Source organism: Nerophis lumbriciformis, linkage group LG18, assembly GCF_033978685.3.
Source record: "Nerophis lumbriciformis linkage group LG18, RoL_Nlum_v2.1, whole genome shotgun sequence".
Taxonomy (NCBI): Eukaryota; Metazoa; Chordata; class Actinopteri; order Syngnathiformes; family Syngnathidae; genus Nerophis; species Nerophis lumbriciformis.
The window spans coordinates 43,818,045-43,845,048 of record NC_084565.2 but is presented as its reverse complement, the minus strand read 5'-3'; the positions used below and the strand labels follow the sequence as shown (position 1 = coordinate 43,845,048).

The 27,004-nt window shown below is 39.4% G+C and overlaps 1 protein-coding gene across 2 annotated transcripts in view; it reads left to right on the top strand.

Annotated features, from left to right (window-relative positions):
• The window catches only part of LOC133617999 (spindle assembly abnormal protein 6 homolog), a 54,576-nt gene that overhangs the window by 6,258 nt on the left and 21,314 nt on the right, over window positions 1-27,004 (top strand). For both annotated transcript variants that reach the window (XM_061978450.1, XM_061978449.1), the window contains exons 3-8: window positions 6,931-7,010; window positions 7,080-7,184; window positions 8,293-8,461; window positions 19,294-19,371; window positions 21,297-21,416; window positions 24,778-24,957. In XM_061978450.1, coding sequence (XP_061834434.1) covers window positions 6,931-7,010; window positions 7,080-7,184; window positions 8,293-8,461; window positions 19,294-19,371; window positions 21,297-21,416; window positions 24,778-24,957 — 732 coding nt within the window. The remainder of the gene's footprint in view (window positions 1-6,930; window positions 7,011-7,079; window positions 7,185-8,292; window positions 8,462-19,293; window positions 19,372-21,296; window positions 21,417-24,777; window positions 24,958-27,004) is intronic.

Here is a 27,004-nt window from a genome sequence, read left to right as displayed (position 1 = left end):
ATATTTAACAAATTAGACCAAGCTATATTTCTAACAAAGACAAATCAGTATTTCTTCTAGATTTTTCAGAACAAAAATAAAAAAAAATTAAAAAATACTTTGAAATAAGATTTAAATTTGATTCTACCGATTTTCTAGATTTGCCAGAATAATTTTTTTGAATTTTAATCATAGTAAGTTTGAAGAAATATTTCACAAATATTCTTCGTCGAAAAAACAGAAGCTGAAATATTTATTCTTTACAATAAAAAAATAAATACATTTACTTGAACATTGATTTAAATTGTCAGGAAAGAAGAGGAAGACATTTAAAAGGTAAAAAGGTATATTTGTTTAAAAATCCTAAAATCATTTTTAAGGTTGTGTTTTTTTCTCTAAAATTGTATTTCTAAAAGTAATAAGAAGCAAAGTAAAAAAATAAATGAATTTATTTAAACAAGTGAAGACCCATCCATCCATCCATTTTCTACCGCTTATTCCAAGTGAAGACCAAGTCTTTAAAATATTTTCTTGGATTTTCAAATTCTATTTGAGTTTTGTCTCTTTTAGAATTAAAAATGTCGAGCAAAGCGAGACCAGCTTGCTAGTAAATAAATACAATTAAGTTACACGTAAGTGTGATTTAAACAAGAATAGCTAAATAAATAAATTTATATATATATGCGATGAGGTGGCGACTTGTCCAGGGTGTACACCGCCTTCCGCCCGATTGTAGCTGAGATAGGCTCCAGCGCCCCCGCGACCCCAAAGGGAATAAGCGGTAGAAAATGGATGGATGGATATAAAAAAATGGGTATTTCTGTCTGTCATTCCGTCGTACATTTTTTTTTCCTTTTACGGAAGGTTTTTTGTAGAGAATAAATGATGAAAAAAAACACTTAATTGAACGGTTTAAAAGAGGAGAAAACGCGAAAAAATTTAAAATAAAATTTTGAAACATAGTTTATCTTCAATTTCGACTCTTTAAAATTCAAAATTCAACCGACAAAAAGAAGAGAAACTAGCTTATTTGAATCTTTTTGAATTTTTTTTAAAAAGAATTTATGGAACATCATTAGTAATTTTTCCTGATTAAGATAAATTTTAGAATTTTGATGACATGTTTTAAATTGGTTAAAATCCAATCTGCACTTTGTTAGAATATTTAACAAATTGGACCAAGCTATATTTCTAACAAAGACAAATCAGTATTTCTTCTAGATTTTCCAGAACAAAAATTTTGAAAAATTCTAAATACTTTGAAATAAGATTTAAATTTGATTCTACAGATTTTCTAGATTTGCCAGAATAATTTTTTTGAATTTTAATCATAGTAAGTTTAAAGAAATATTTCACAAATATTTTTCGTCGAAAAAACAGAAGCTGAAATATTTATTCTTTACAATAAAAAAATAAATAAATTTACTTGAACATTGATTTAAATTGTCAGGAAAGAAGAGGAAGAAATTTAAAAGGTATAAAGGTTTATTTGTTTAAAAATCCTAAAATCATTTTTAAGGTTGTGTTTTTTCTCTAAAATTGTATTTCTAAAAGTAATAAGAAGCAAAGTAAAAAATAAATGAATTTATTTAAACAAGTGAAGACCCATCCATCCATCCATTTTCTACCGCTTATTCCAAGTGAAGACCAAGTCTTTCAAATATTTTCTTGGATTTTCAAATTCTATTTGAGTTTTGTCTCTTTTAGAATTAAAAATGTCGAGCAAAGCGAGACCAGCTTGCTAGTAAATAAATAAAATGTAAAAAAATAGAGGCAGCTCACTGGTAAGTGCTGCTCTTTGAGCTATTTTTAGAACAGGCCAGCGGGCTACCTGGTGACCGCGGGCACCGCGTTGGTGACCCCTGCCCTAGTATATACAATAATATAAACCGAGTCATTGTATTTCATTTAGGATTATTTCATATCTTCATTTAAATAAAAATCTTTTTTAAATCTTTTTTAGATACAGTCAATAAATAATGTGAACATGTATCATAACATGGAAATCCAAGAGAACGTGTTGTGGATGATTGTGGACTGGGAATTTTTTTAATTTTATTTTTTTTGTGGTTGGGGGCGTGGTTAAGATATATATATATATATATATATATATATATATATATATATATATATATATATATATATATATATATATATATATATATATATATATATATATATATATATATATATATATATATAAGAAATACTTGACTTTCAGTGAATTCTAGCTATATATATATATATATATATATATATATATATATATATATATATATATATATATATATATATATATATATATATATATATAAAATAAATACTTGAATTTCAGTGTTCATTTACAAACTACAACTCACAAACACTTTAGAGTTAGGCTCCACCATCAGAATGTGTACTTAAACTTATAAAGATCACATGGATATTATTCAGTGAGTTGATTCACCAAAACTAACCTGTTATACAGGAGGAAAAAGCACACAGGACGTTTCAATTGTTCACAGACTGGTCGCGCTCATCAGAATGACAGGACACTTCCGGTCTGCAGGTGATAGCATTCAATTGGGAAGAAACGCCCTACTGCCCCCTACTGACCAATGTGAATACTGATAAATGTGTAATGACAGCTCCAAAAACGAATTCAAACCACAAAATAAAATAAATAAATCAACACAAAAATGTGACACATTATGGGTGGGTCACATATGCATGTACAGTAGATGGCAGTATTGTCCTGTTTAAAAGTGTCACAACATTGCTGTTTACGGCAGACGAACTGCTTTACGGTAGACACTGTTGTTGTGTGTTAACACATCACTCAGGTTCGCCTGAATTTCGGGAGTTTTTCAGGGGAAAATTTGTCCCGGGAGGTTTTCGGGAGAGGCGCTGAATTTCGGGAGTCTCCCGGAAAATCCGGGAGGGTTGGCAAGTATGTGCTAACATGAAAACAAGAGACATGAATGTCTTTCCCCATTAGACAATGACATTGTGGACATTGAACCTACGGTCTGTGCTCTCTTAAAGCAGAGTGATCTTCTATAATGGGAGGGAAGGAGTCGAGGACCACTGAACAGTAGGACGCCACAACGCCCGGCAGAAATAAATAATAACAGATTTTGTTACGCACTTAATAAAAACTTAGCCATTAAAACAAATCAAATACTAAGACTAGACACTATTAGTGAAGCATAAGATTTGAGTCTTCTTTTTATTCGTTGACTAAATTAAAATGTCAGTTAATTTTGTCATGCTTTAGTCATTGTGTATTTGTTTTGATTAGTTATCTTCTTATTTTTGTCAGGGTAAAATAAGTCATTGACGATAACTGCGACGGAAATGATTAGTATCATTGACTTGAATGGAAATCGAAAGAGTTCGCCGCAGTGGCGGTACGGTTATGCATTCCGTTGAAATCCACGGTTCGGCACCTCACGGTCCGATTCAGGGTGCTAACATTCAATTATTAAATGATTGTCACCATTATCACTGCATCTTTTGTCCCATTCAGGGTTTCTAAGAACAAGGTTGGCTGTGTTTTCAGCATTCCATTAAATGAACTGCAATTGCAAGGCAGAGTAGTGGGTGTCTTTTCTCTTTTATTGACATGTGTTTTTGCTTTTTATCATAAACTCTTAGTTCAACCAATCAAAAATGGATATTGCATATTTTACCGCTTTGTGGATCGTTTTAAACTTGCTGTTTTCCTGCCATGGTGGCAATGCAGTGCAGCAAATGAGAACCACGAGCTAAGTCCTGTATGTTGTTATCTTTGTAATAAGTCCCTACAGACACAACATGTCCCTGAGCTTTGGAGATATGTTGTGGTAGTTCCTGTCCCCAAAACCAACACACCAAAAATGTTGAATGAGTTTAGACCAGTGGCTTTGACCTCCATTGTTATGAAGATATTAGAGAAGATGTTTAGGACTGAGATTTTAAAACAAACAAAACCGACTTTGAGGGCTCATAAAATCCAAACCGGAGCAGTAATTAAAACTCTTTCATCAACTTTTAATCAGAATTCAATCTCTCTCCTGTGCTAATTTGAAGCCGACACGACAAACGCGCTCAGAGGAGATAGAGATTGAAAAAAGGTGACTGTTTTTACTCAACTTTTGTTTTGAAGGGGGAATTGCAAACTTCCTGTTGATTTTTGCTGGGGGTTGTCATAATATGAAATCTAGGTCTAAGTGAGACCTACATAGAGGTTTTTGTTTCATGTCTCTACGACATTCCTACTGGGAGTTACAGGCAGTTTTGTCTGTGTTTTCTTTCTAGGGAGCGCTAGAGCGCAATTTTGAGTTTTGGGGTTTGGTTTTTTGATTAGATCGCAATTTTCGCCAGTCCTGATGTGTGTGTCCAGTTTGGTGAGTTTTGAAGCATGTTAAGGGGGTCGGTATAATAATAAAACGCTAGAAATTCAATAGGGTCCTCTGTCCCAAAGGGACTTGGTCCCTAATTAAATCCTCTGCAGTTTGCATATTGAGCCCACAGAGGGCTGGAGGATGCCACTGTAAATCTTTTAGTTATGCTTTTCAAACATTTGGACACAAATGGTACTATTTTGTGATCTTGGAAATGTTTATGATGCTTGTTATGTGGTAGGTCTTTGTATTGCATATCTAAGATGTTACCTTCTCTTAGGGATGTCCGATAATGGCTTTTTGCCGATATCCGATATCCCGATATTGTCCAACTCTTTAATTACCGATACCGATATCAACCGATACCGATATCAACCGATATATGCAGTCGGGGAATTAACACATTATTATGCCTAATTTGGACAACCAGGTGTGGTGAAGATAAGGTACTTTTTTTTTTAAATCCATCCATCCATTTTCTACAATAAAATAAGATATGTAAATTAAAAACATTTTCTTGAATAAAAAAGAAAGTAAAACAATATAAAAACAGTTACATAGAAACTAGTAATGAATTAAGATGAGTAAAATGAAGTGTTAAAGGTTAGTACTATTAGTGAACCAATCATGTGTGCTTACGGACTGTATCCCTTGCAGACTGTATTGATATATATTGATATATAATGTAGGAACCACAATATTAATAACAGAAACAAACAACCCTTTTGTGTGAATGAGTGTAAATGGGAGATGGAGTTTTTTTTGGTTGATGTACTAATTGTAAGTGTATCTTGTGTTTTTTATGTTGATTAAATAATAAAAAACAAAAAACACGATACCGATAATAAAAAAAAAACAATACCGATAATTTCCGATTTTACATTTTAACGCATTTATCGTCCGATAATATCGGCAGGCCGATTTTATCGGACGTCTCTACTTTCTTTCTATGTTTAAATGGATGTCCTGATCTTGCTTGCTGCAAAACAAGTTTACCTTTGGGTACTAATACAGTAAACTAACCGAAATAAAGTAAACAAACCTCCAATCGATATTAATGGTCACGTATCGCATCGAAGGATCAATGCAGGGCCGGCCCGTGGCATAGGCCGTATAGGCAAATGCTAAGGGCGCCGTCCATCAGGGGACGCCACGCCAGTGCCACAAATGTTGGAGAAAAAAAAAAAAAAAAGAAGTTGGTACTATTATTTCTAAATACAAAAAATAATCCCACGTTAATTAAAATGCAAAGTAAAGCCTATTTAATAGAAATATTATTTGTTACAACATTATGCCCCCCCCTTTCCCCCGCACGGTGCGCCCCCTCCCTTTCCGTATCATGACTCTTTTTGGACGTCACCACATCAAAAAATCAACACAAGATGCCAAAACTGTCAGGTGCCCAGGGAAGAAAAAAGAGAAAAGAAGAGGAGGAGAAACGAGAAAAGACAGAGGTAGCAGGTAGGTAACGTTAGCCTACATGAAATTATTTGTCTGTTACAGAATGTGATAGTAACCTGGCTTTTTAGCATTAAGCTAATGTTACATGATTCGGCAATTGCTAATCAATAAATAGCTAGTTCTGTTTTAACGTCGGGTTAATATTGTGGAGGGGGCTAAATTGTTATGGAAAATAATAATGTAACGTTAGGTAATTACAGTACTCCCACCTTACATTCCTCAGGGACATTTCTTTCTTTCTTTAGTTTATTTGGAACATGAACACACTTACATCATAATACATCACACAATTTCATATCATTTCATTTTACATCATGCCCGAAAAGGAGTAGGAAGAAGCAAAGCTTATTTAATCCTACCCCTTTCCCACTTCAAAGCGTTTACAAATATATAGAATCATTTACTGACCTTTTTATATAATAAAATAACATCTATGAATTAGTATACAACAGCTTTGTAATATGTAATTAATTAATTAATTCAGTCATTATTAACATACTGAGATGAAGAATATCTTATTTTCAATAAGGTTGAAAGTATTTCTCATAATTCTTCTTCTTTGTACTCTGTAAGCACTATTATTTTGAACAACCTCTTAAACTGGATCATATCAGTACAATTTTTAACTTCTTAATCCATTCCATAATTTAATTCCACATACTGATATGCTAAAAGTTCTAAGTGTTGTACGTGCATATAAATGTTTGTATTAGATCTTTTAAGCAGGTGTTTTTTGTTTACATTGTTATTGGCTTCTGGTTAGCTAATGTTTGCCCTGCAGGTAATCGTCACTTTTCCACCCCTTTATATATTAGGTATAGTTGTAAGTAAAAAAAAAAAAGGTCAAAGACAAAGCTATTCGGGTTCTTGTGAGTATATACACTTCACTGCCGATGTGGGGGGGGCGCCACCTAAAATCTTGCCTAGGGCGCCAGATTGGTTAGGGCCGGGCCTGGATCAATGTATCGGCACACTGCTATTACAATAAGATAAGATCTGCTTCTTTGGACATGTTGAATTCTGTAAATGTAATTCTGTGATGTAACTTTTTAAGTATGTCCCAAAAGAAACTGTACTGTATCTTACCTGACGGTCAACTTTTCTCTCTGCTCTTTGCGTCCATCAGGATCTTCTTGTGAGGTTGACGGATGACCTGGATCCATGTTTTCTCTACAGCCTCCACATTTCAGAGGAAGATTTTCAAAGGTTTGTGTCAGAAGTCATTCTTCCCACTAATAAACGTGTTGACTTTTTTTCTTCCGTCTAATTGCACAGTTTAAAAGTGCAGCAGAGAATTCGGTTGGAATTCACATCGTTTCCCGACATGCTCATTGAGTATTTTAATGAATGTCGGTCCGAGCAGAAATCCAGCCATCCCAGGTAGGAGTGTAAATAAATAAAGGTGTACATGTCAGGTATCCTCCTCCTAATGTGAACTTTAGGATGCATGCGGTTAATGTCTTCAGTGTTTCCCACAGGACAGGCATCTATTTGTGGTGGTGTGGTCGGGGGGGGGTGGCGGCGGCAGCGGCGATGACCAAGAAGAAAACGCGGAGTTGGAATATAATTACAACATTTTATGTACATATTTATATACAGATTTGAACAATTAGTGATTCACTGAAATATATGTATTAATTGTGGTTCTTACAAAAAATATATCTTATAAAATATAAAAGCTAAAATGTCTCTTAAAGCTCTGCCCCTTTAATTAGTGAATACTAAATAATTTAGCTTTAGCCTACTACTACAACCATATTATTTACCAGCAACATGAAGTGAAACAGAGGCAGAGGTGTCCTGCCACAGTCAGTCAACCTCCTCCTCCTCCTCCTCCTCCTGCTGAACAGGTCGCACCTGTGGTCCGGACTGTAGGCCTACCTCCTCTCCAAGTCGAGCCCTTTTCGGCCGTTGAAAATATTTTTCTATACTCATCTGTGTGAAGGAGTGAACATCCAACATTAGAATTTATTACTAACGAGCAGAAGCGCTCTATGTACAGTGCCGTCTAACCAGCAGCTCAACACATGCACGGTTCAACGTTAAGGTTTTTTTCTACTTCTCAAATCTACTTGCCCCAATATTTTTACTTGTCCTGCCTAGGTTTTTTTCTGGCTGTGTAGTGCTCATGGCTTATATCTTACTAAAATTCTTCCCGTTGACTATTTACAGTATTTTGATCCTGTTGACTATTTACAGTATTTTGATCCCGTCCTTCTTCTTCTTCTTCTTCTTCTTCCCCCTCCCCCCGGAGTTACAATGCATAGTAGGCTACCGCCACCTACTGCACCGGAGGTGTAACTACAAGCAACATTCACAGACCGTCCCATTGCTTTTATGAGCGGTCGAGCGAGTCAAAAGCCGAAAAATCCATTTGTGGCGGGCCGCCACAAATAAATGAATGTGTGGGAAACACTGGTCTTATCGTGAAAATACACAGCATGCACAATAAATTCCGACATGTGTTTGTTGGGTTTTTGGGCCGCAGGTTCCAGCTGCTTCTTTCTAGTGACTCCGCCTCACTCCAAGGCCCCGCCAACTTCTGTGTAATGGAGAGATGTTCCTACCAAGACACGGACCGCCTGACCCTGAGGCTCAAGCCAGGCTCAGACAGAGAAGTCAACGAGTATCTGGCTGCGTCTCTGACATCTCTCAAGGTTGGTGTGCTCCAAAACTGATGCGTATACAAATATATACAGTAGTACCTCAACTTACGAGTTTAATTGGCTCTGTGGCGGAGCTCGCAACTCAAAACACTTGTATCTCAAAGCAGCGTCAGCCATTGAAGTCAATTAAAATAGAGTATTTAATTGGAAAGTGTCGGAGGCAGATATTTACATACAGGTAAAAGCCAGTAAATTAGAATATTTTGAAAAACTTGATTTATTTCAGTAATTGCATTCAAAAGGTGTAACTTGTACATTATATTTATTCATTGCACACAGACTGATGCATTCAAATGTTTATTTCATTTAATTTTGATGATTTGAAGTGGCAACAAATGAAAATCCAAAATTCCGTGTGTCACAAAATTAGAATATTACTTAAGGCTAATACAAAAAAGGGATTTTTAGAAATGTTGGCCAATTGAAAAGTATGAAAATGAAAAATATGAGCATGTACAATACTCAATACTTGGTTGGAGCTCCTTTTGCCTCAATTACTGCGTTAATGCGGCGTGGCATGGAGTCGATGAGTTTCTGGCACTGCTCAGGTGTTATGAGAGCCCAGGTTGCTCTGATAGTGGCCTTCAACTCTTCTGCGTTTTTGGGTCTGGCATTCTGCATCTTCCTTTTCACAAACCATCACCCAACCATGCAAATTTTGCATTTCCTTTGGAAATCGAGGTCCCAGAGTCTGGAGGAAGACAGGAGAGGCACAGGATCCACGTTGCCTGAAGTCTAGTGTAAAGTTTCCACCATCGGTGATGGTTTGGGGTGCCATGTCATCTGCTGGTGTCGGTCCACTCTGTTTCCTGAGATCCAGGGTCAACGCAGCCGTCTACCAGCAAGTTTTAGAGCACTTCATGCTTCCTGCTGCTGACCTGCTCTATGGAGATGGAGATTTCAAGTTCCAACAGGACTTGGCGCCTGCACACAGCGCAAAATCTACCCGTGCCTGGTTTACGGACCATGGTATTTCTGTTCTAAATTGGCCCGCCAACTCCCCTGACCTTAGCCCCATAGAAAATCTGTGAAAAGGAAGATGCAGAATGCCAGACCCAAAAACGCAGAAGAGTTGAAGGCCACTATCAGAGCAACCTGGGCTCTCATAACACCTGAGCAGTGCCAGAAACTCATCGACTCCATGCCACGCCGCATTAACGCAGTAATTGAGGCAAAAGGAGCTCCAACCAAGTATTGAGTATTTTACATGCTCATATTTTTCATTTTCATACTTTTCAGTTGGCCAACATTTCTAAAAATCCCTTTTTTGTATTAGCCTTAAGTAATATTCTAATTTTGTGACACACGGAATTTTGGATTTTCATTTGTTGCCATTTCAAATCATCAAAATTAAATGAAATAAACATTTGAATGCATCAGTCTGTGTGCAATGAATAAATATAATGTACAAGTTACACCTTTGAATGCAATTACTGAAATAAATCAAGTTTTTCAAAATATTCTAATTTACTGGCTTTTACCTGTATATACTCTATTAGCCACAACACAACCAGGCTTATATTTAATATGCCACAAATTAATCCCGCATAACAAACACCTCCCCCCTCCCGTCTATATAACCCGCCAATACAACTCAAACACCTGCAGAACACACTCAATCCCACAGCCCAAAGTACCGTTCACCTCCCCAAAGTTCATACAGCACATATATTTCCCCAAAGTCCCCAAAGTTACGTACGTGACATGCACATAGCGGCACGCACGTACGGGCAAGCGATCAAATGTTTGGAAGCGTACTCACGGTACCGCGTCTGCGCATCCAACTCAAAGTCCTCCTGGTAAGAGTCTCTGTTGTCCCAGTTCTCCACAGGCCAATTGTAAAGCTTGACTGTCATCTTTCGGGAATGTAAACAATGAAACACCGGCTGTGTTATCCGGCACGACAGTCAAGGGGTGCATTCTACGGCGGGGGTGCGTTATCCGGCACAACACCCGCCGCAATACACCGCTTCCCACCTACAGCTTTCTTCTTTGCTGTCTCCATTGTTCATTGAACAAATTGCAAAAGATTCACCAACACAGATGTCCAGAATACTGTGGAATTTTGCGATGAAAACAGACGACTTAATAGCTGGCCACCATGCTGTCCCAAAATGTCCTCTACAATCCGTGACGTCACGCGCTGACGTCATCATACCGAGACGTTTTCAGCAGGATATTTCGAGCGAAATTTAAAATTGCACTTTAGTAAGCTATTGGCATGTGTTGATATATAAACTATCAGACTGCGTGGTCGGTAGTAGTGGCTTTCAGTAGGCCTTTAAAACAAGCTAATTAGAAACATGTAGAAAAGAATATAAGTCATTTATTAGACAGGAACAAACATCATATTAGAGCAACATGGGGCATCCTGAATAGTATTATTAAAAATGGCACTAAGAAAGGTTACCCTCAAAACTTTATAGACGAAAACATAAAAAATGACAATATGAATGAAGCGGTGGAACACTTTAATGACTACTCTGTAAATATAGGAACCTATTTAGAGCTAAGGGTTTGAAAAACCGGGTCAGTTAGGTACCTAAATGACACAATAAATAGAAATGTTCCTAAATAATGTGACAAAATAGGAAGTAATCAAAATTGTAAAGAAATTTAAGTAAGACTTCAACAGACTGTCACGGATTAAATATGAAAGTAATAAAATGGGTTATTGAAGGAATTTTTGAACCTTTTAACGTATGGCTATAAAGAACAAGAGAAGAACATATATGTTAGTAATTGCTATGAAGTAGAAAAGGGGTAGGATAAGGGTTGCAAAGGAGTGGAAAGTTTCTGGTAAATTTCCGGAAATTTACCACGGGAAGTTTGGAAATTTTGACCATTTTTTGATTATTCAAAGTTGGACACCGTCCATCTTATTGTGTAGAATAAGATGAGAAGCTTGTAAAAGACTAATGCAATGCCACACACAGATGTAAATAGTCAGCTAAACAATTGGAGTAGTCTTTAAAAATATTTGACTGATGGACAAATGAATAGAAATAGGCTAGATCAGGGGTCGGCAACCCAAAATGTTGAAAGAGCCATATTGGACCAAAAATACAAAAACAAATTGTCTGGAGCCGCAAAAAATTAAAAGCCATATTTCATACAGACAGTGTGTCATGAGATATAAATTGAATTAAGAGGACTTAAAGGAAACTAAATGAGCTCAAATATAGCTACAAATGAGGCATAATGATGCAATATGTACATATAGCTAGCCTAAATAGCATGTTAGCATCGATTAGCTTGTAGTCTTGCAGTGACCAAATATGTCTGATTAGCACTCCACACAAGTCAATAACATCAACAAAACTCACCTTTGTGCATTCATGCACAACGTTTAAAGTTTGGTGGACAAAATGAGACAGAAAAAGAAGTGGCATAAAACACGTCCTAGAAAGTCGGAGAAAGTTATACATGTAAACAAACTACGGTGAGTTCAAGGACCGCCAAAATTAATAGGACAAAACGGTGCTTGCCAAATACTCGAATCAGTGAAGCATGTTTAATATAAACAGTGGGCTTTGTAACAATTAGGGAGGTTTGTGTTATGGTTGTCCTCCTACAGAAACCATATTAAAACAAACAAACAAAACATTTCCCCTCATCTTTTTCTATTTTTCATACATTTTTTAAAAAAGTTCCAGAGAGCCACTAAGGCGGCGCTAAAGAGCCGCATGCGGCTCTAGAGCCGCGGGTTGCCGACCCCTGGGCTAGATGAATAAATGAACAGTCAATCAGCATGCTAAATCAAACTGTAAGCTACATTCTTGTATGACAACAGAATGGCTAGCAGAACCGAAGGCAGAGGAAACTACACCTTTTCATTTAGTATTTGCTACTTGAACTTTACACATCACAAAAAAGGTCAATTTGGATCGCTAACGTTGTTAGACTTAGACTTAGACAAAGTTTAATGATCCACGAGGGAAATTGTTCAACACAGTAGCTCAGTTACAATGATGGAAAGTGTAAGGATGGAAAGGACAATGCAGGTATAAATAGACTGAATATAGCAATATAAAATCTAACATATATATATACGAATATATACATATGTGTACAGTAGAGATGCGCGGATAGGCAATTATTTAATCCGCAACCGCATCACAAAAGTCGTCAACCATCCGCCATCCACCCGAACCAACATTTTATCAAAACCACACCCGCCCGCACCCGCCCGTTGTTATATATCTAATATAGACGATGCAAGGCATTAGTGAGGTTATAAAGCTTTTGCCTGTTAAAGAAAGGAGACTGATCCAATGGAGCAGAGACATTCAATGCGTGCCACGCATTAATATATCTTGGCCAAGCATTAGTGGCTAAGAGATATTAATGTGTGATAATATTATTTATCATTATTATAATATTATTGTCATTTCCATTAAGAAAGTGTTGACTATTGTTGCCAATGCCCTCAGATCAGGAGTGCGTTCCTCACACTTTGTGTGCGCAGTTGCAGCAAGCAGAACGAGGCTTTTAAGAAGTTCAAAAAATGTTTTAGAAAGACTAGGCCTACATTTTCGTTAGGTAAAAAAAATGTTCTGAATTTATTTCAATGAATATTAACTTGTTAACGTTATAATGCTCAAATAGGGACGAGGGCGGGGTGCACAGTGAAACAGTGAACAATTTTGCGACAAAGATGAACCTTTATTGATTGATCTGCAGCCATGACAAAATATCAGACAATCTCCATTGTCAACGACAGGCAGGAAAATAAAGATAAACACATAGCCTATGTTCTAGGCATAGGCTCATACCTTTTTAAGTTGAAATAAAAAAATAAATAAAAAATGTGCCTCATAAGCCTTAGGCTGTCAATCACGCGCACAAACTTAAATTATACAATAACATATGTATGTCATCTCTATTTAAACAAAAATAAATAATAATAATAAATTACCTGCAACTTATTGGCCAAGGCAAATAGCTGAAGGGGGGAAATCAAACCCATCAGTTTATCATCAAACTTAAATTATAATGAAAATAGACGGTCGCGACAAACAAAGCAGGCTAAATATCCTTACATTGTCGCCAATCGGAGATGCGCTTCACTTGAAAGCGAGGCCAAATAATTATTCACACATAGTAGTATATCTCCAATAGAAAAAAAACACAATAAACAACGCAATTGCCTTAATTCCTTTGCATTGTAGTGCGCCCAAACAACACGTAACCATCAAAATGATTTAGCTGAGCGAACTCAATATAGGTTAGACATGGGCTTATTTGGTATAGCCTATAGGTAACGTAGACTAATTCCTTTAACATATCCAACCGTATGTCTACTTACTTTTTTTTTTGTTAGCACTATGCAGGAATAAAATGGCATCTACAGTGCCAGGATTCATGCGAGAGCGCCTGGCCTCTAAAATGCGCCCTGCTGCGCTGAACGAGCGCTCACTTGCGCCACTTGTTGCTGGGACACGGTGCCTGATGAAAAATTGACTGTTTCAAAGAGTGCTGCTCGTTTTTCGTATGTGGGTAACATTTAACTATGTATATATATTTCCGAATTGGTTCAACCGCAACCCGGCCGCATCAATTGAAAATCTATTTTTACCTGCCTGACCCGTGGTTTATCCGCGGACTCCGCGGTTGTGTCCACAAACCGCACATCTCTAGTGTGCAGTATATTTATATATACAGATTACGAATATATACATGATATGTGTACAGTATAATATATATACAGATACATTATATTATGTCTATAACATATATACAATATATACCAATGACCATGTACAATATTACAGTATATGTGACAGCAGCAGCATCAAATAGAGAGTAGATCCAGCAGAAAATAGAAAATAGACATTAAAAACAAAGAGAAGTAGCTGACGTGTCAGGTGTCAGGTAATGGGCAGATAGTATCTATTGCTGTATGGCGAGTGATTATACAGCTGGATGGAGTGTGGAATGAAGGAGTTCTTGAATCGCACAGTGCAATTTAGCATAAATGAATGGGATTTAACATAGAGAAAAATAACATCACGGCTAACGGAGAAATATTTTGGGTTCATTCTGAGACTGTGGTGGTACATAAACCTAGCTAGCGAGAGATATTGGCCCCAAAATCATTGAACAAGTACAGGAAGAGTTAGTCTGTTGGAGTAGTCTACAGTCATACAGTAACAAGCAATTACACTTAAATACCATACATCAAATATATTTACCCCATCAACACTTACCTGACTGGATGAAGTCCTTGGGCTCAAATACTAGTGTGGCCTCAATAGCCCTGCTGTAGTGTGTAGCATGCTGGGAATTATCTGGGCATGTGATGGAGGAATGCACAGTGCAGGGTTGAAATTCGACTGAATTTGCATTAAACCCGGTTGTTTTAGCTAATAATCATGCTGCAAGATCTAGCATGTTGCATTCAATGTTTATTCCCGTTCATTCCCATGGAAAGTTTCCAACTTTGAATTATCCCGGAATTTTGCAACCCTAGGTAGGATTAAATAAGCTTTGCTTCTTCCTACTCCTTTTTGGACATGATGTAAAGAGAAAAAAAAAAGAAAGTATGTGATGTATAATATTGAAACTGTATACATGTTGGAAATCAACTTCAGCCAAACTAAACAATGAGTCATGTCAACCTCTAGCTATAAACTATTTTGTTTGGCTCTTATGGGTTCACTGTGACATTTGTTCAAGCAACTCATGGCGGGTATGCTTGTATCTCAAATGTTTGCTTGCATCACAATTAGCCAAGAGACAGCTCTTATCTCAAAACAAAACACTAATTAAGTCAAGGGGCTTTTTGTCAAACTTCCAATGTATTTTATATCCTGCCCTCTCACGGCTTTGTGCACGTAATGACGTCCATACGTAGCACATGCACACACATTAGCTTTAGGTGTTGTTAGCCAATAATAGCAATTTGAATAGCTAGTGTTTGCTGTCATTGAACGTATATTCTATCATAGTTGTTTGTGTGCACGCTAGAGATGCGCGGATAGGCAATTATTTCATCCGCAACCGCATCACAAAAGTCGTCAACCATCCGCCATCCAACCGAGCTAACATTTAATCAAAACAGCACCCGCCCGCCATCCGCCACCCGCCTGTTGTTATATATCTAATATAGACGATGCAAGGCATTAGTGAGGTTATAAAGCTTTTGCCTGTTAAAGAAAGGAGACTGATCCAATGCAGCATAGACATTCAATGCGTGCCACGCTGTCACGGCCCAGACGCACACCAGCGCGCAATCATCTGGGAGCCGCGCCGAGCGCACCTCCGAGCGCGCTCGCGCCACTCAAACTGCTGCAGGCAGCTGCGTTCTATCTTGTTTTAACATCCTGTGGCACTCTTCTGGGATCACGGCGGACGAAACTGCTCATGTTCAGGGTGTTTGTGGAGGTTCGGGGTTTTGCACAAATGTGATGCACCATGTTAGATGTCCCCGGTTTTGTGACTGTCGTAGACATAAACAGCGTCGCAGCTCTTGCAAATCACGTAGCCAGCATTACTATCATCCTGATTTACAACCTCATAAAAACGAGTCCACGCTGAACTTTTCTGGCCTTTTTTTTCCCCTGGTCTTTAGTATTCCCTTTTTTAGTTTGTCGCGTACCACGTTTGCTGCCGGCGTTGCCATCTCTTTTTTTTCTTCTTCTTCTGTTGTGGCATATGCTGCAGGTGCCTGCTCGTTTTTCGTATGTGGGTAACAACATTTAACTATGTACCGTATTTTCCGCACTATAAGCCGCCCCGGGTTATTAGCCGCACCTTCAATGAATGGCATATTTCAAAACTTTGTCCACCTATAAGCCGCCCCGGGTTATAAGCCGCGCCTACGCTGCGCTAAAGGGAATGTCAAAAAAACAGTCAGATAGGTCAGTCAAACTTTAATAATATATTAAAAACCAGCGTTCTAACAACTCTGTCCCAAAATGTACGCAAATGTGCAATCACAAACATAGTAAAATTCAAAATATTGCAGAGCAATAGCAACATAATGTTGCTCGAACGTTAATGTCACAACACACAAAATAAACATAACGCTCACTTTCTGAAGTTATTCTTCATTCGTAAATCCCTCGAATTCTTCGTCTTCGGTGTCCGAATTGAAAAGTTGGGCAAATGTGGGATCCAAAATGGCCGGTTCCGTCTCGTCGAAGTCATCGGAGTCAGTGTCGCTGTTGTCCAGCAGTTCTGTGAATCCTGCCTTCCGGAAAGCTCGGACCACAGTTGTGACCGAAATATCTGCCCAGGCATTTACGATCCACTGGCAGATGTTGGCGTATGTCGTCCGGCGCTGTCTGCCTGTCTTAGTGAAGGTGTGTTCGCCTTCGGTCATCCATTGTTCCCACGCCGTTCGCAGTCGTGATTTGAATGCCCTGTTGACACCAATATCCAGCGGTTGGAGTTCTTTGGTTAATCCACCCGGAATGACGGCGAGTGTTGTATTTGTGTGCTTCACTTGTTTTTTGACACCATCTGTGATGTGGGCGCGCATGGAGTCGTATATCAACATGGACGGAGCTGTGTGAAAAAAGCCACCCGGCCTCTTCGCGTAAACTTCCCTTAACCACTCGCTCATCTTTTCTTCATCCATCCATTCCTTCGAGTTAGCTTTTATGATGACGCCGGCTGGAAAGGTCTCTTTTGGCAAGGTCTTCCTTTTGAATATCACCATGGGTGGAAGTTTCTGGCCCTTAGCATGGCAAGCTAGAACCACAGTGAAGGATGACTTCTCATTCCCTGTGGTGCGAATATTCACCGTACGTGCTCCCGTTGTATCAACAGTGCGGTTCACAGGAATATCAAAAGTCAGTGGAACCTCGTCCATGTTGATAATGTTCTCTGGCCGGATCTTTTTTTCAGCTATCTTGTTTTTACAATATGCACGGAAAGTAGCCAGCTTTTCTTGAAAGTCTTTAGGCAGTTGCTGTGAAATAGTGGTCCGTGTGCGGATGGAGAGATTGCGTCTTTTCATGAACCGGAAACACCAAGAAGCACCACCTTTAAAATCATCCAGGTGAAGTTCGCTTGCTAGCGCTGTTGCCTTCATTCGAATAGTGATGGTGCTGACACTTCTGCTTGCTGCTCTCTGCTCAACAACCCACTGTTCGAGTTTGTCCTCCAACAGTAGCCATCTTGCTTTGTTCCCTCGGAAACTCTGTTTTGTCTTCTTTACCTGGCGCAGGTCATCTTCTTGCTTCCTCCACCTACGCACCATTGATTCATTTATGTTATATTCTCTTGCTGCTGCTCTATTTCCGTGTTCTTCGGCATGACTTATTGCCTTAAGTTTAAATTCTGCGTTATACGCGTGTCGCTTAGTAGGAGCCATTTTGTGGTCTGGTCTTTACAGATGTAAACACACAAAGGAAATGAAACGAAAATCAGCGCGCTTCTTCTTCTTCTTCCGGGGGCGGGTGGTTGCTTACAGTAGAAGAAGAAGCGCTTCCTGTTCTATGGGGGCGGGTGCTTACCTTGGCGGTTGCTTGCGTAGAAGAAGAAGCGCTTCCTGTTCTACCGGGAAAAAAGATGGCGGCTGTTTACCGTAGTTTGCGGGATCGAAACTTTATGAAAATGAATCTTAATATTAATCCATATATAAGGCGCACCGGGTTAAAAGCCGCACTGTCAGCTTTTGAGTAAATTTGTGGTTTTTAGGTGCGGCTAATAGTGCGGAAAATACGATATATATTTCCGAATTGGTTTAACTGCCGCCCGCCTGACTCTATTTAAAATCTTAATTTTTTTTTATTTCAACCGCCCGACCCGACCCGCGGATAAAATCTAATTTTTTTTTTATTTCAACCGCCTGACCCGCGGATAATCCGCGGACTCCGCGGTTGTGTCCGCAAACCGCGCATCTCTAGTGCACGCGCTCCCTGCGTGCATGTGCTGACGAGACCGGGTGAGTGACAGCCGTGAACACCAATCATCAATCGGGACGAAAACATTTTTTTATGACATAAACTTTGTCATTTTGAAAAATTAGCAACTGTGTATTGTATCTGTATTGTACGTGCTATCAATAAAAGGACAGCATTGTAAGGGTCTGCCTTTATTAGGAAGCTCCCCACACACAAAGAAACCAGCTCAATAAAGACAGTCAGCAGCACCAAAGCTAGTCTAAAACCGTCCTAAAATATGTTTTTGCAATAATTAATGTTGGAATAATTGTTTGTAAGTTATCACAAAAGAAACATTGTATTACATTATGTTCCTGATAAGAAGATGAAGGCTGTCTTTCGAGGCCTACCAAGAGGAAGAAGGCTCGTGAAACGCCACTGTGATTTCAACACGGACAGATGGCAGGATCTGCTCAACTTCCAGAGGAACTCTCTTTGAAGTGTTAAACGAACTCTCTTTGAAGTATTTCACAAACTCTCTTCCAACTATTTGGTAACCGAGGTCAACGCTATTTACGACCCGCTGCCCTCTTGAAGTCGCTGTGGTCAGGAGACGGGAGGGGTTATCCATTGTCCTCCAACACTTGCCCCAGCTGGATCCAGGAAGAGCCCAAGCCCGAGAAATCCTCTTCTTGGTCTTCAAAGCGACCGAAAACAATGACTGTTTTACATACTCCCCATTCCTGCTGTGACATGTGTTGGTGCGTGAACATTGAACATCTGAATAAAAGAGGAGACGAAAACCTTCTTCGTCAGAGCGTGGTGCAGGACTGTACAGAGAGTGCAGTGGCCATGTCTCTCCTCAATATTGAGTCCAAATTGAATTCTGTCCCTGTTTGATTCCTTGCCTTTTGTCTTGTTTAATAGATGTCCTCAGTGTTTGAACGTGACAATTAGCTAAATAACGTGGACATGACTTCTCTGTTTCAGTTGGAAAAACAAAGCCTGGAGGAGACACTCCAAAGAACTGAAGAGGATCTGTCCAGGCGGCTGAAACATGCTCAGCAGGTGTTTGTTTATGACAAATTATTCACACAGTTCTTTCATTGGGTATTCCTATAGCCTTTGCCATGGGGTCCAATAGGGATGTCGGCAGCTCGATATTATCGGCCGATAAATGCTTTAAAATGTAATATCGGAAATTATCGGTATCGGTTTTTAAAAGTAAAATGTATGACGTTTTTAAACGCCGGTGTGTGCAGGGACGTAGGGAGAGGTACAGAGAGACAATAAACCTTTAAGGCACTTCCTTTACGTGCATGCCATCCCAGTCACGTAATATCTACCGGCTTTACTCATTACGAATTGATGCAAGACATACTTGTTCAACAGCCATACAGGTCACACGGAGGGTGACCGTATAAAGAACTTTAACACTGTTACAAATATGCGCCACACTGTGAACCCACACCAAACAAGAATGACAAACACATTTCGGGAGAACATCCGCACCGTAACACAACATAAACACAACAGAACAAATACCCAGAATCCCTTGTAGTACTAACTCTTCCGGGACGCTACAATATAAACACCCCCGCTAACCCCTACCCTCCCACCTCAACCTCTCATAGTCTCTCTCAGGGAGAGCATGTCCCAAATTCCAAGCTGCTGTTTGGATATTATTGACACAGTTCTTTCATTGGGTATTCCTATAGCCTTTGCCATGGGGTCCAATAGGGATGTCGGCAGCCCGATATTATCGGCCGATAAATGCTTTGAAATGTAATATCGGAAATTATCGGTATCGGTTTCGTTATTATCGGTATCGGTTTTTAAAAGTAAAATGTATGACGTTTTTAAACGCCGCTGTGTACACGGACGTAGGGAGAGGTACAGAGAGACAATAAACCTTTAAGGCACTTCCTTTACATGCATGCCATCCCAGTCACGAAATATCTACCGGCTTTACTCATTACGAATTGATGCCAGACATACTTGTTCATCAAGCCGTATAAACAACTTTAACACTGTTACAAATATGCACCACACTGTGAACCCACACCAAACAAGAATGACAAACACATTTCGGGAGAACATCCCCACCGTAACACAACAGAACAAATACCCAGAATCCCTTGTAGTACTAACTCTTCCGGGACGCTACAATATAAACACCCCCGCTAACCCCCACCCCCCCACCTCAACCTCTCATAGTCTCTCTCAGGGAGAGCATGTCCCAAATTCCAAGCTGCTGTTTGGATAGATAGATAGATAGTACTTTATTGATTCCTTCAGGTGAGTTTCTTCAGTAAAATTAAAATTCCAGCAGCAGGGTACAGAATTGAGATCGAATTTCAAAAGTAAATAATGGGGGTATAAATAGAAACAGAAGAGAAAAATATTACTGTAAGAATAAAAATATAAAACAACAATGAAAATCAAAATATAACAGTAAAATAAGAATATAACAAGAGAAACTAGGCAGTAGTGACCATGTTATGAAAAAGTATTGCACTGTTATTGTTTTGAGGCATGTTAAAAAAATAATGCACTTTGTGACTTCAATAATAAATATGGCAGTGCCATGTTGGCATTTTTTTTCCATAACTTGAGTTGATTTATTTTGGAAAAACCTTGTTACATTGTTTAATGCATCCAGCGGGGCATCACAACAAAATTAGGCATAATAATGTGTTCATTCCACCACTGTATATATCGGTACCGCTTGATATCGGTATCGGTAATTAAGAGTTGGACAATATCGGAATATCGGTAAAAAAGCCATTATCCGACATCTCTAGGGTCCAATGATATAAATGATATAAAAATCACACTAATTTGCCTTGTCGCCTGTAACACAAAGCTGAGATGTTTTATTCAAATAGTTTAGCACATACGGACATACAACCCATTAGTTTTAGCATCTTTAATGTACAAAATGCATCATAGTTTAAGTCGTTTTTTGTGTTTATTTTGCAAATGTCCATCAGACTCTGTCAGAGAAGACCAAAGAGTTGGACGAGCTGCATTCGGAATGGAATCTTCAGACCAACTTGCTGTCCAACCGTCACTCGGAGCGGCTGCAGTCCGAGAAGGAGAAGGTGGCGGAGGTAAGACCCCTCCCACCTCTCAAAACGCCTTCCAGATGTGTTAGAGCAGTGTTTTTCAACCACAGTCTGGTGTGCCGTGGGAGATTATGTAATTTGACCTATTTGGGGTAAAAATATTTTTTGCAAACAAGTAATCATAGTCTGCAAATGATGTGTTGTTGTTGAGCGTCGGTGCTGTCTAGAGTTCGGCAGCGTAATAATATTATACTCTTCAATATCAGTAGGTAGCTAATTGCTTTGTAGATGTCGGAACATGGTTTGTTGTGATCCAATATGCAGATGACAGTGGGAGGCAGTGTGCAGGTAAAAAAGGTATCTAATGCTAAAACCAAAACTAAGCAAAAGGTGAGTGCCCCTAAGAAAAGGCATTGAAGCTTAGGGAACAAAACTAAACCTGAACTGGCAACAAAGTAAACAAAAACAGAATGCTGGACGACAGCAAAGACTTACTGTGGAGCAAAGACAATGTACATCCGAACATGACATGACAATCAACAATGTCCCCACAAAGAAGGATAGCAACAACTGAAATATTCTTGATTGCTAAAACAAAGCAGATGCGGGGAATATCGCTCAAAGGAAGACATGAAACTGCTACAGGAAAATACCAACAAAACAGGAAAAGTCACCAAAATAGGAGCGCAAGACAAGAAGTAAAACACTACACAGGAAAACAGCAAAAAAAGTCCAAATAAGTCAGGGTGTGATGTGACAGGTGGTGACAGTCAGTGTTGGGACTAACGCGTTACAAAGTAACGCGTTACTGTAACGCCGTTAGTTTTGGCGGTAACTAGTAATCTAACGCGTTATTTTTTTATATTCAGTAACTCAGTTACCGTTACTACATGATACGTTACTGCGTTATTTTACGTTACTTTTTATGTAGTATAAAGTGTGTTTTATCGGAGCGCTGCTCTGTCATCGTTCTGATTCTTCTTGTGTCGAGCCGGAGAAGAGAGAGAGACATATGCGCTCTGTGTGGGTGTGTGTGCGTGTGAGTGTGGAGAGGGGGGGGGCGTGTCTGATCATGGCGGAGCCAGAAGTCGAGTTTGCTAACATGGAGATATTTTCACTACTTTTCTTTTGTCGAGCACAAAGAAAATAACATTTTAGTTAAATGTAAATTGTGCTTTGGATCAAAGATGCCATCTACTGCCCAAAACAGCAATTCAAATCTGCTGAAACAAGCTACATAGCAACATGCTTCCACGAAGCTAGTAAAGAGAGACAGAGACTCTGATGCCACTTCACCTCCACCACCACCACCATTCACCGCTGAAGGTACACACTCTGTCAATCAATGTTCCCTCTAATTGTTCATGTGTGTGAGCAAATGCAAAAAGTCCCTGAGCATTGAGTGGAGCCCATGTGAGCAACATCACACGTGCACACTGTGGCTACACCAGCAGCACACCTGGCCCAAACCTGATTAAATAACAACTTACATCTCCATCCATCCATCCATTTTATACCGCTTGTCCCTTTCGGGGTCGCTGGAGCCTATCTCAGCTGCATTCGGGCGGAAGGCAGGGTACACCCTGGACAAGTCCCCACCTCATCACAGGGCCAACACAGATAGACAGACAACATTCTCTTATTATTAGAATCAAATGACAGCAGTCATTTCCATTTCTAATATAAGTGTTTAGGCCCACTTATAATGACAATAAAAAAAAATATTGTTTTTCATGAACTGTGTACTTGTATTGTTTGTCTGGGTGGAGGTCCTGCTTTGGAAATAATTTGTACCCCTTTCAGACATTGCATTTAGTTCCCATTAAAACATTCACATGTTGCACAATGAGATGTAAGCAGGGGATCATGTGTACATTCCTGCAACTTCCCTGTTTGTAAAAAAATATATTTTTATTAGTATTTATTTAATATACTAACAGCATTTAATGATTAATATTTATAAATTAAGATTCCTAATAAATGACACTAGAATAAGCACACATTTGATTGGTAAATCATAGTGTAACGACCTGGAATGACACTTTATGTGTGGTGTTGGAGTTGTCCGACTTTTTGTGTGGCTGTAAACGCATCACTGGCTAAGTGCCATATGTGCAAGTGTTGGCGCACGTGAGAGAGCGAGCGGCTGCTGTTGATATAACAAAGTTGCTTTTGGTCTGGTTTGTACTGCAGAAAATGACCAGGTTTGCTAGATATCATTTTTTTACTAATGTTTTGGTGATGTGTTTATGGCCGACAGTAAAGAGTTTTGCTCAGTAAAGTGATGGATGGAATTCATGTCCTCAAAGCGTCTCGACAGACGTTACAATATTTGAACAATGATGACGAAAACGGTTTTCTCTGTCGTGTCCGTGTCGTGTCGAAAATTGTTATGCGCTTATTTTTTTATTTGATTTTGTGTATGGCATAGATTTGCCGTGCGCAGAGGACGCTTGAGCAGTGTGCAATTGCACAGGCGCGCTCCTGAGAGGGAACGTTGCTGTCAATTCTCTTATATACTCTTTCATTCTAGACTTCTAGAGTGTTTGATTATCACATCACTCTAAATGTATAGACTATAAAGTTCACAAACATAAAGAGGGATGCTAGTGGGCCAGGCCAATCTTTCCTTATCTCTAAACTAAAACTGGGGAAATGTGTAGTGTTCTGGGTTTCAGACATGATTTTGTATAAGAATTACTTGAGGAAGAAAATGCCTGGTTAGACTTTGTGTATGTAGTGTGTGCCTTTCTTGCTTTACATCTATGCTGTTATTATGCTGTTTGTTACTTATGTATGTTATGTTGCAGCTATTTAAAATAGTTTTGTCAATTTGTTCTGGCCAGAAACAAATTGGCCTTTGTAACATATCTTTGTCTTTGTGTGTTGTATGTAGACCACATGGCTTAGCAGAGTTGAGTGATGCAAATGCATGTCAAGTTGATCAACACATTGTATTATTCTCCAGTGCAATAACAGTACTGAAATGAAGGCTAAAAGGGCATTAATTGGAGCTTTAAAAAAAGGGGGAAAAAAGAAGTAACTAAATAGTTACTTTTCACAGTAACGCATTACTTTTTGGTGTAAGTAACTGAGTTAGTAACTGAGTTACTTTTGAAATGAAGTAACTGTAACTAGTTACTGCTTTTCAGTAACTAACCCAACACTGGTGACAGTACACCTACTTTGAGACGAGCTATAGTGATGCATGCTTGGTTATGCTTTAAAGTCATATCCAACAATTGCGACTACGACTTTTTACTGTCAACTGAGTTTTGTTTTTGAATGATTTCTGCTGGTGGTGTGCCTCCGCATTTTTTCAACGCAAAAAAATGTGCCTTGGCTCAAAAAAGTTTGAAAAACACTGTTAGAGGATGCGAGTAAAGAAATGTGAGTTCTCCTGCAGATACAGAGCCGACTAGAGAAGCAGAAGCAGGAGCTGAGCCACAAGCTGGAGAGCGATCGCCAGCAGCTTCAAACACGCCTGGCAGAACTGGAGAAATCCTGCCAGGACCTGACGCAAGGGAGGTACGAAGACGAGTCGGCCATCAACGAGCTCAAATGCAAGCTGACGGGTGCCAAGCAGGTACGGACTACAATAATGGTGCATGCTCTTCTGTTCTTTGTGATCACTGGAACTTTCACATGTTTCAGTAGAGCGCAGACTTCAGAGTATGTTGGTAGTTCTTTCAAATGCACTGAAATCTACAAACCCCGTTTCCATATGAGTTGGGAAATTGTGTTAGATGTAAATATAAACGCAATACAATGATTTGCAAATCATTTTCAAGCCGTATTCAGTTGAATATGCTACAAAGACAACATATTTGATGTTCAAACTCATAAACTTTATTTTTTTTGCAAATAATAATTACCGTATTTTCCGCACTATTAGCCGCACCTAAAAACCACAAATTTACTCAAAAGCTGACAGTGCGGCTTATAACCCGGTGCGCTTTATATATGGATTAATATTAAGATTCATTTTCATAAGGTTTCGGTCTCGCAACTACGGTAAACAGCCGCCATCTTTTTTCCCCGTAGAAGAGGAAGTGCTTCTTCTTCTACGCAAGCAACCGCCAAGGTAAGCACCCGCCCCCATAGAACAGGAAGCGCTTCTTCTACTGTAAGCAACCACCCGCCCGCGTAGAAGAAGAAGGAGCGCGCGGATATTACGTTTCATTTCCTTTGTGTGTTTACATCTGTAAAGACCACAAAATGGCTCCTACTAAGAGACAGGTTTCCGGTTCATGAAAAGACGCAATCTCTCCATCCGCACACGGACTACTATTTCACAGCAACTGCCTAAAGACTTTCAAGAAAAGCTGGCTACTTTCCGTGCATATTGTTAAAACAAGATACCCGAAAAAAGATCCGGCCAGAGAACATTATCAACATGGACGAGGTTCCACTGACTTTTGATATTCCTGTGAACCGCACTGTGGATACAACGGGAGCACGTACGGTGAATATTCGCACCACAGGGAATGAGAAGTCATCCTTTACTGTGGTTCTAGCTTGCCATGCTAATGGCCAGAAACTTCCACTCATGGTGATATTCAAAAGGAAGACCTTGCCAAAAGAGACCTTTCCAGCCGGCGTCATCATAAAAGCTAACTCGAAGGGATGGATGGATGAAGAAAAGATGAGCGAGTGGTTAAGGTAAGTTTACGCGAAGAGGCCGGGTGGCTTTTTTCACGCAGCTCCGTCCATGTTGATATACGACTCCATGCGCGCCCACATCACGCTGGTTTTTAATATATTATTAAAGTTTGACTGACCTATCTGACTGTTTTTTTGACATTCCTTTAGCGCAGTTAGATGCGGCTTACAACACGGGGCGGCTTATTGGTGGACAAAGTTTTGAAATATGCCGTTCATTGAAGGCGCGGCTTATAACCCAGGGCGCCTTATGGTGCGGAAAATACGGTAACTTAGAATTTCATGGCTGCAACACGTGACAAAGTAGTTGGGAAAGGGCATGTTCACCACTGTGTTACATGGCCTTTCCTTTTAACAACACTCAGTAAAGGTTTGGGAACTGAGGAGACACATTTTTGAAGCTTCTCAGGTGGAATTCTTTCCCATTCTTGCTTGATGTACAGCTTAAGTTGTTCAACAGTCCGGGGGTCTCCCTTGTGCTATTTTAGGCTTCATAATGCACCAATGGGAGACAGGTCTGGACTACAGGCAGGCCAGTCTAGTACCTGCACTCTTTTACTATGAAGCCACGTTGATGTAACACGTGGCTTGGCATTGTCTTGCTGAAATAAGCAGGGGCGTCTATGATAACGTTGCTTGGATGGCAACATATGTTGCTCCAAAACCTGTATGTACCTTTCATCATTAATAGCGCCTTCACAGATGTGTAAGTTACCCATGTCTTGGGCACTAATACACCCCCATACCATCACACATGCTGCCTTTTACACTTTGCGCCTATAACAATCCGGATGGTTCTTTTCCTCTTTGGTCCGGAGGACACGGCGTCCACAGTTTCCAAAAACAATTTGAAATGTGGACTCGTCAGACCACAGAACACTTTTCCACTTTGCATCAGTCCATCTTAGATGAGCTCAGGCCCAGCAAAGCCAACGGCGTTTCTGGGTGTTGTTGATAAACGGTTTTCGCCT